Source organism: Durio zibethinus, chromosome 14 (assembly GCF_047325235.1).
Source record: "Durio zibethinus cultivar Kanyao isolate XHJ-2024 chromosome 14, ASM4732523v1, whole genome shotgun sequence".
Classification (NCBI taxonomy): Eukaryota; Viridiplantae; Streptophyta; class Magnoliopsida; order Malvales; family Malvaceae; genus Durio; species Durio zibethinus.
The window spans coordinates 15,791,928-15,802,355 of NC_143175.1; the positions used below are offsets into that span (position 1 = coordinate 15,791,928).

General features: G+C 30.2%; 1 protein-coding gene across 2 annotated transcripts; it reads right to left on the reverse strand.

Annotated features, from left to right (window-relative positions):
* Positions 1-784: 784 nt before the first annotated feature.
* LOC111293930 (laccase-22-like) lies at positions 785-4,362 on the reverse strand. Of its 2 annotated transcripts, XM_022886999.2 has the most exons (6): positions 4,100-4,362; positions 3,285-3,436; positions 2,941-3,185; positions 2,716-2,844; positions 1,552-2,472; positions 785-1,262 (listed from the first exon to the last, which is right to left on the reverse strand). In XM_022886999.2, exons 1-6 carry the CDS (start codon positions 4,184-4,186, stop codon positions 1,132-1,134), a joined length of 1,665 nt encoding a protein of 554 aa, XP_022742734.1. In that variant the 5' UTR covers positions 4,187-4,362; the 3' UTR covers positions 785-1,131. The 2 variants fall into 2 exon arrangements, with proteins under 2 accessions (XP_022742734.1, XP_022742736.1); XM_022887001.2 differs by lacking the exon at positions 2,716-2,844 and having other exon boundaries at positions 999-1,262; positions 4,100-4,289.
* Between the last annotated feature and the right edge of the window lie 6,066 nt (positions 4,363-10,428).

The window sequence follows — 10,428 nt, forward strand, 5'->3', positions numbered from 1 at the left end:
CGTGAAGTTTTTTTATTAAAAATGATTAAATAATAACTAAAATAAAAAATCAAATCTAATAGATTTAAAGACCTCGTTATATAGATTAAATATGTAAAATTTTAATAAATTTTGATATATATTTTTAGATAGATATTTTTACTAAAAATATTGATAAAATTTTTATTATTAAATAAATATAAATCAAATTTGAATTATAAATAATATTTTAAATAATATTTTATATATTATTAATTTTTATATTAAACTCTATCAATTCATCAATTTGAATTTTTTTTTAAAATTTTTATTAAATTATTCTTAAAAACAATTTTATAAAGTTTATCTAAATTTTATCGTTTGATGTGATGCCACTTTGTTAACCAAAAAGTTTATAAAGTTGTAGTGATAATCTAGAAAATAAAAAAGAACAAAATGAAAACATTAAAACAAATGATAGAATCATCTATCATTTAACATCACCAATTTTGTCATTTTGTATATTTTTTCTAATAAAAAAAGTCCATCACGTCATCATATCAAAATGAACATAAGCTGTCGCAACCTTAAAAATATCTCTCTCTGTAATTTCACACTAATTTTAACTGGAAAGCTGGAAAAGTACTAACGTCCGCAAATGGACTCTGTAGCTCAGTGGATAGAGCGTGTGTTTCAAAGGCAAAAAGCCATTGGCTTGACCCGTACCTATTACATTTTTTTTCGTCTTTTCCAAATATACAATTTTGACTGAAAAACAAGGGCTAGACTTAATTAAAATATACTTGAAATGTAAGTAAAAAAGATTCAGAAATGAAGAGCTCTTTCCTAGCTAGAATTTCACTATAAATTTTGATCGGAACTCTGATAGCTACATACTTTCCGTACTTGCAGTTACATCCACTCAAAGTATATATGATCCCTCCACCCCACCAAAAATAAAAGAGATTATTACATGGATTTATATTCTGCAACTTAAATTAATGTTTAAAAGGAGAAAAACAACAACCCTTTCATTTGCCGTTTATTAATTTTGTCAAATCTCTTTTTTTCATTGTTTTTCAATTACAAATTTTTTTCACATTTCTCTTGTTCTGATCTCATTCTCCTGTCTACCCTCAAACTTTGATTCTCAAAGCTATCGGGAAAGTTTGCCTAGCATTGTGGAAGGTCACTCGGAGGCGGTAGAATTGACTCATTCGGGTCTTTGCCATTGTCCACCAGGAATGCCATCTTAAGTCCCCATGTTGTATGAACTTCTAAATGGCAATGGAAAAACCAGACCCCTAAAAAAACACCAAATTAGAATATTAGAACACCGCTTTATTTAAGAAATTTTGCTTGCTGGTTGTGAAAGCGGGCTGACAGTTTACTAGGACCTTGATTGCTATTGAAGTAAAATAGCAGCAGCTTCATTTCAAACAAAGGAGACAGAAAGAAAAAGGTATTTCGATTTTTCTACAAAAGGCAAATAGAAGTTGCAAGCTCCTTAACAGGAATAAGATTGATACCTACAAAGCAGTAAGTTCTATAGTGAAACCTTTCTAGAAAAAAGAAAAGACTGTTTAAATGTACCTGGGTTATCTGCTCTGAATCTGATTGCAGTCCATCCCGCAGTTGGTACACTTACTGTGTTCCTTTCGACAGGATCAACTAGATTGAATTTCTGTGGGTCCTTCCCTGGATCAAAATTTCCTAACCCTCTTCCAACAGCAAAGAAGTTGAATCCATGCTGATGGGTTGGATGGCTCTCTGGTGCTAATATAGAGTTCCCTTGAATTACTAGTTGAACTGTTGAATTGTAGGCCAGTCTGTATACCCTGGTGCCATTCATTGTTTGTAGGTTGGATGGTGGAGTACCTGTATAATTGAAAGGTATTAGTGGCTTTGCTGGAAAATCATCTGTGAAAATCCCACTAATGCCATAGTAATGTGCTTGAAGGAGAGCTGTGGTTGGCATGTCAAAAGAGACATTGTTAATAGCTGCTACAGCCCGGGAACCATTAAAGCATGTAGCACAAGGGTTAATCCCGACTCCAATGGTGAAAACTAGTGAATGATCAACGGTTAATGGGACATTGGCTGGATATTCTTTCGAATTAAGGCTTCGAAGAGATTCAGAAAAAACTGATGTCACTGATGTCGCATTTAAAGGAGGAATGATCGTCAAGGTGGTTGGAGCAAACGCAAGGGTGTGGTTGTAGCGTAAGAATCCGATTCCAGTCAACTTGTCAACTGCAACAATGGTGTCCATGAATGGAGATACGGCTATTAAATACTTGCCAATGCCCTGATCTGCTGTAAGAAGGGCAGTTGTGGTTTGTCCTGGACCAAGAAATAATGCGTTAGTTTTAAAGGGTTTAGTGTAAGCTGCATCAACTTCGACGACAGTCAGATTATGGCCAGCAATTTTGAAGAAGAGCTCATCATTCACAGCTGCATTGATAACCCGTAGCAAATAGGTCTTGCCATTTTCGACATGTAAAGTATAAGCGCCTGCATTCACAGAATGATCGAACATTGGTAACTGAACTGGGTAGGAAAAAGGAAAAGAGCTCGGGAGCGGAAAGGAGACTGATCAATTGCATAACATTGTTCTCATATACTAGTCTAAGCTTTTTTTCTTCTTAAACAAAATCATTTTCCCTACAGTTTTTCTGCCTTCCAATAGAAAGAAATTACAGTTCTTATGATTGTGGTCAAACAAAACACAAGGTTATATATAGCCCATGCTAGTACCTTCAGAAGAACAGTTAGGAACTGGCCCTGAGTGGCCATTAATTGTGTGTGCATCTGATATATTTGGCGGCAAACCAGTTTGCATTGCCTGGTTGACCACAGCTTCAGTATCTGCTTTCCACCATTCCCCTAAGATTCAAAGAACAGAATCCACTTTTTAACATATTAGTCTCATTATGTACTTTTGATGCTGGCAGAAACAAACTTCAAGCTACCGAAGCTCACCTAATATGATTATTTTTTCCTTATCAGGCTTGGGAAATGGATAAGGGACACCTTTCCTAGGCAAGATAACAATGGCACCATACATGGTTGTCCTCAGCCAGGAAATATGTGCATGCCAAAGGAGTGTCCCTCTTTGGCCTGTAAGGGTGAAGTTGTAAAGGAAGTTCTGACCAGGCTGAATTGGGCACTGTGTGATATATGCTGGTCCATCAGACCAACCAGTTCGAAGTTGCCTGACACCATGCCTGCAGTAGCAAAGAAAAAAAAGTCATCATGCTGCAATTTGTAGATTATAGTACATTAGTTTATTAAGTTTAGGGGATCTTTCTGATAAACTTGCTTACCAGTGGATTGTAACATTGTATTGAACATGATTGGTGACCCTTACGAGTATGTTATCGTCCTCTCTTGCGTAAAGAGTTGGCCCTGGAAGCTGCCCATTGACAGTCACAATAGGCTTGGTGGCACAAAGCCTTGTTATGTTTTTTAAGATCACCTGATCAGATGCATTTGCCAAAAGATTGAAGATAAATTTCTATGTTCTATCGTTTTTCTTTTTCCTCCATTTTTTAGTTATGTCTGGATTGTACATTTCTTTTATTAAAAAACAATGTGCAAAAACAATAGATCCTATATGTTGAGAACTTTTAAAAGATGCTCAGTCATTTTCTTGGCATTGGGTGAGAAAATGAAGAGTTCAAATGAGATAGGTATACTTATTAAGTAAATAAGTAATATCTATGAAGGGAAATTTAGATGAGAAATATGACAATATTTCCTCCTGGTTCCCCTAGGTTGCCCCTAGGTAACAACTTTTTGCCCCTTTTAACCCCAAGGGAAACAATTTTTTAACGGAAGCAAGAATTTTGCTTTTGAAGTCTATCATTAATCTTTGGTTACCTTTTAAAAAGTTGAAGCAAGAAGGGGAGGGAAAAGACTTCAAAAATTTATTGTTGGATTATATCAGTTAGGCTCGGGATTGAATTTATAGTCTTGCAATCCCTTTTTGCCAGTTAAAAAGAAAAAAAAAAAATTATCATTACTGCGTGAAATGATCACTTTTCTTAGACTTTCTCAATGAAAAAAAAAATATTTCTCGCTGTTCTTAGTGTTTAGGATGTAATGAAGAACTGCAACAGACACCAATGAAAGTACTTACAGTGAAATTATAATGCCGAATCTTACACTCTACCACTACCGGAAATAGAACAGACAGAAACAGCACTGTCTGAACCCAAGACACCATCCTTTGCTCTCCCTCAATCTCTTTGTCTCTAAACTCTGTTTGTCTCCTCCATGATTGATTTGTTTCCAGCTATATTTAGAAGAAACCAAAGTCTGACACACTCACTTCATAACTTCATATATAAAGGAAAAAAAAATAAAAAATCACTGATGCAATGTCATTTTAACTGGTTAGGTGAATAATGAGATGCCACAGACAAGTATTTGTTTCTCAAAGTTTTCTTGGATGTTACACAAAGTAGCAAAGTCATCGTATGTTTTGAAGTTGGCATTTTCTACTGACTGATACTATAATGTGAGTTGAAACTTCCCATCTGCACATCTTTCTCTATCTCTATTAAATGATCCTCAGGCCCTGTTTTCAAACTCTTCTTCTCCATAACAAATATTTTTAATTTCGTGTAGCTTTCGGCGCACAGTTTCCATTTGTACACGTCTTTCTTTAGTACTTTTCGTTTTAATAAAAAAAAGCTTTATGATAACAACATACCATCAGTCGACTATGGTCGTAAAGTACAGTCCATTTTAGCTAAAATAAGCATATAGTTTAATATCATTCCATTTTTCTTTAGTGGCATAGGCCAATATGTTTGTGTAAGTTTAGTTTTAAACTTTTGAAAAGTGCACCCTTCTACTTCTAGAGTTTAATTGTTTGGGGTTTTTTATTTTTTTTAATATTACGATAAAGGATATCTTTAGGTTTTACTTGCTTAATTTCCTCCACGAAAGGTTGTAAGGATACACTCATACATGGACTTGGTTCATTTAGAATTTTACTCTTGAATGGTCCCCCAAAGTCCTCTCCTATTAACTGGACTAAACCTTGTGGTTCCCGGTAATCAGTTGTTTGATTTTAATTGCATGACATTAATAACAGTTTTGCAGGCTGAAAGATGATTCTAGATTTTGTATAGCTGAAGCATCTGAATCTATCATTGTAGATTTTATAACAGCAGCCGACCTTCCAGAAGAAAATAAATACATGCAACTATGGTGGTGGGTAATGGTCAATGTATACATGTATTGATGTTGAGGAATAAGAAACTATTTTATGGTTGAGAAATGGCTTTCAAAGGATATGGATCAATGGCCTGGTCAGCTGTCCAGCAACTTTGAAAATTTTAATTAGATTGGTGTTTATCATTTTGTAGTAGCAGCTCAACCTAGAAATTGATTTCTAATCTCACATCTTTTTCACCTTGAATTTTTTTTTAATTTAATATATATATATATATATATATATATATATATATATTCTTTTCTCAAACCCCACATTTTTCTCACTAACCAATAATCTTACCAGTTTTAAAGGTGGTGAATTTTTTTTTTTTTTTTGGTTGGGATTCTTGACCTCAAAGACAACCCTTTGCTTGGAAGGTGACTTTTTGAGTATCGCTGCTAGCTAGCAGAACTTAGGATTAAACACACCATCTGAACCAAAAAAGCTTAAAAAATGAGTCTTATTTCCATTTCCGTGAAGATGTGCATTTTCTTACCTTTTTTTTAATTCTTCTGAAGGAATATTTTGCATTTGACATCCTAACAATTTGATACTCATGAACAACCGTTCAAAACAGGATTGTTGCAGAATTCAAATTTCCACTAGCAGTTCAAGCTCGCTTACTAAATATTTACTTCAGAAATATCAAATAAACCAGCTTATTGATCCTTGTAGTCACATAAATCAATCTGGATACCGTTGTATATAAGCATAATTGTAAATCTCAAAAATCATATGTGAATATTAAAATATCAAATTTATTAAATTGTGTATTTGTTTGGGCAGATATAATTGATAAGTGAAAGCAACACTAATCCTAAGGAGACTAGATCTTCTTATTCACTCTTTTTTTACTGACAGCTCTTAAAAATAGATATTAATTAGCATTGAAGATGAGACCTTACTAAATTTTATTAAAACCCTATAAACCTTCCTCTATAAACCTTATTATCAAAGGTTTATCGAGCCAAAAGCTTACACAACTACTAAACAACATTGACCCAATAAGATATGTAAAACCCACACATAAGTGATCACAATTAAATTATTTGGGCTCTTATGCTTGTTTTATATTAAGACTAAATTTATAAGCTTATTTTATTAAACTATAAAATCATCAATTAATAGTAGCCCACTTATTGAAAATTTATAACATTCTCCCATTTGGGCAATATTAATTGGTTTGTTTGATTTTAAGAAAATATAATTTAGAAAACAAGACCCTAAATTGATTAGTTTTATTTTGATGTAGCTATAGTTTTCAAAAAATAATTTAGCCTTTGAGACAACATCTTATGATCATGTCCAATAAAATCATCTAATATTAAATCATGGGAGCCTTTATGTCTCATATCGACAAAAAACTAGTATATGGTTATAAGTATCGGAGACCCTATTAGTAATGGATCTTAGTATGGCTATATAACAAGAAAATAACACCTAAATATGATCTCAATATATTATTTTCAATGTCAATTCTCTTGTTGATTTTTCTAAACTTGTTGAAAAATCTACATGACTGCCAAATATGCTTGTATGTCTCATCTTTATCCTTAAGGTTACTTGATGGTATCACTTATAAGACATACCCAAATGACATTAAAGTCATACTTAAGACAAATACTTAGTTTTAAGATTTTATAATATGACATGTCAAAATGAGATGTGCATATCCAATTTGATATATATATATATATATATATATATAACAACTATGATGAGAATATAAAATAATTATGCCTATTTAACTTGATGGTATCTCATGAACTTATTCATCTCAAACTATATCACATAGGTAATTAGCAATCACATGTGATACTTTTAACAAAATAAAAAAACCTAAAACAATAATGGTTTCAAAATCAAATTTACAATGCATGCATATCATTGCCATAGTCAACCTAAAACTTTAATAGATTTTATTTTTCATATTTTTCATATCTATAGATATACATATTATGAGCTTGGTAATACCATATTCCTCATAGAGAAAATATGTTATCATCTAATCAAATTACAATTACTTCCACTGATTCAATGAATCACAAATTTGCTCCAATCAGATTCAGAATTATGAATAAGGAGCATAACAATAAATGGAATCATAACAAAATTAGTTATTGTCTGCACTTATGCCAAATGTGATAACAACTAGTGTTTTGGATTTTAATGATTCTACTTTAATAAACCACGTAAAAATTACTAACATATTATGAATATGAGAACATTTTCAACAAGTTTGAAATTCATTGAATTATAAATCATGTTTAAAATGTGTCAATACCATAGCCTTTTAGTTTTCATTGACTTTAGCACATATTATATCTCTAAAATAATAACTTTAAGGCATTTATGAGTTCTTACTACTTTAAAATATATGCAAAAGAACTCTCATTGATTTTCATTTCCTTTAAAAGAATAATTTTTGACTTAACAAAATACAACAAAGTTAGAACTTTTATAATATTATTCCTAATAACTTTCAAGATTGAATTCAATATATAATTCAAAATGAGAGAAGTGAAATGAGAGAAAACTATACAATTCTTATTCTTTCTAAAAAATAAACCAACAAAATTTGAGAAAAATTATCAGAAAAGGAATTGAACCAATAAAAACAAAAGTAATTTACTTATTTGCACAAAATTCATCGCTTAAAACTCTCACACGTGTGATAATTGTAAAATAATATTATTCATTTCACGTATGAGTTCCTTAAAAGAAAATAGTTAGTTTTCTTCAAAACACATTGTCAACAAATGACAATAATATGCCTTTTAAAATTGATAACTTCTAGACTTAATAATATTAACTAAGATAATCAAACCAATATTTTAATTGAGAGTTAAACAAACAAAAAAATATTTGTCAAAATAGAATTATATTTCAACAACTCTCAATTTTACTTAAAACAAATTGAGATATCATAATAGGTCTAAAACTTTCTTGTGTGGAAACTAATCATCTTGCTATTATAATGCATTATACAATGGATGTATATCTCTAAGATGATAAATTAAAGTGACTAAAATTTATACATTTACTATGTTATACAAAACATTCAAGAACTTATTACTCATGGTAGACATTAACTTATAATGACAATTATCCAAATAAATTGAAATTTAGAACAAAGGCCAATCAATTATCCAAACAAATAAGAATTCAGTCAATTGAATACCTTTACTAGTCTTATCAACATAATCAATGTGCCATATTATAAATTTAATTTTGTATGTTTTTTTCATTTAATAAAAAATGGTTCACAATTATCTCTAAATTAAAACACATAACCACCCCTTTTAGGCAAGTAATCACATGTAGTAATTTAAAGACAATCTCATAACATAAGAAATTTTATAATCATTATGGTTCTACTGATTTATTTTTATTTTTTTATACATGTGATCACTCTAAATGAGATACTAATCTAAATATACCTTTACGAATCATTAAAAATTAAAACGTAGAATGCCCATAACCATTTTAAACACTTTAAAATTTCAAGTCATGTTTCATAATCATACTACCAATCAAAAGAAACACTTAGCATGCCATAATATAAAGTAAATTATCTTAACAATTAATAATACTTCTATTATGGCATCTTAACCTTTCAAGTATGATTACAAGAAATTTCAAAATTATGATATGATTGGCAACAAAACAGCTACCAATGCAGATACTTTATAATTACATGAGATTCATCAATTTCATAATTTTTATTCCATAAATCTCAACATAATAGCATATGATGAATGTTGATAACACATATTTTTTTCTAGATAATCATATACACACAATAACTATGCTTTAAACCAATCTCATGTCCATAACAAAGTTCATGTGAAGAATATAATATTTTCAATATCAAATAAAAGTTGTGACATAAGCAATAAAGCAAGTTAACCTAACAAACCTTAACAACAATATATTTTAGTCAAGACCTTTAAATTGCAAAACTAATTATTTTGCTTACTCTTATGATTGAAACTTTAACTTATATTCATTTTACTATCACAACTCGTTTTTATTACCCAAGATCTTGATGGTAATATTTACAATGTTTCATAATACCAAATAAATTTTCTAAATATTTTATAAGAAATAAATTTTTACCTATTACTCTTTCAAAACATTATAATATCATTGTAGACACTCCATTTTGTTTGAAAATTTTCTTTGACATTTAATAAGTTTCAAGTTTTATTTTGATGATGGGTTGTGAAATTATTTAATTGAGTTTTAGTTATAAAGTTGGATTTTAAGCCCAAAATTAAAGGCTTAAAAAAGGATTTTATTTTATTTTATCTTTATTTTTATTTTTCTATTTTTATTATTTGGTTAAAAAAGTTAAAGTCAAAGTTTTTTATTTTTATTTATTTATTTATTTTATTATTATTTATTTGGTCAAAAAAAAAGAAAAAAGAAAACGAAAACCAAGATTGAATCTGTAAAAAGGAGTCGAGGCAAAATTTTTTGCTTTTATAAAGATTTGAAATCTAGAAGATTACATTTAAATTTGGAAAACTTAAGCTCCAATTCACTAAAAAAAGGAAAAATAATTTTGAAATATTAAAATTATGGATCTTGAGAGTGTCATGCCTCAAACTCAAGGATTTAGGAAATAATGTTGCATACGCAAGGCAACGGATATCGAACTAAATCAAAATCTCCAATAATTTTCAAAATAATGCTTTACAGAATCTTAAGTCTACAAAATTATATCTTTTACAAGTTGGTTGAATATACTAAAATTCTTACTAACAAATCTTTTAGGATCAATAATACAATGCTCACTTCGAAAGCTTTACCAAGCTAAATATATATGCTAATCTTGCTAATCCTAATAGTTGTCAAAATTAAGCTTCTAAAGATATAAACATTGAAATATGAAAAAGTAAAGAAAATTAATAGAATGAGTATAACCACTCAGTAATCAATTGACATCCCTTTAGCTGGGTTATGCACAGTTAAAACATTTAGGTCAAAACAAAAGAATTAAAGGCCAATTTGAAATTTTTGTGTAATCATGCATTTACAAAATAACTTGTTCCAAAATCATATGCTAGAATAACAAAACTCAACAAATGTTACAATTTTAGTTTTTATAAATCTATCTCCCTTAATAAGTTATGGCCGCTTTTAACCCAGCATAGGTTAGAATCAGAACCAAATTCATGAATAACCTCTTAGTGCAATGGATGAAAGTATATCAGAAGCAACCAAGTGGTTGCACTGAA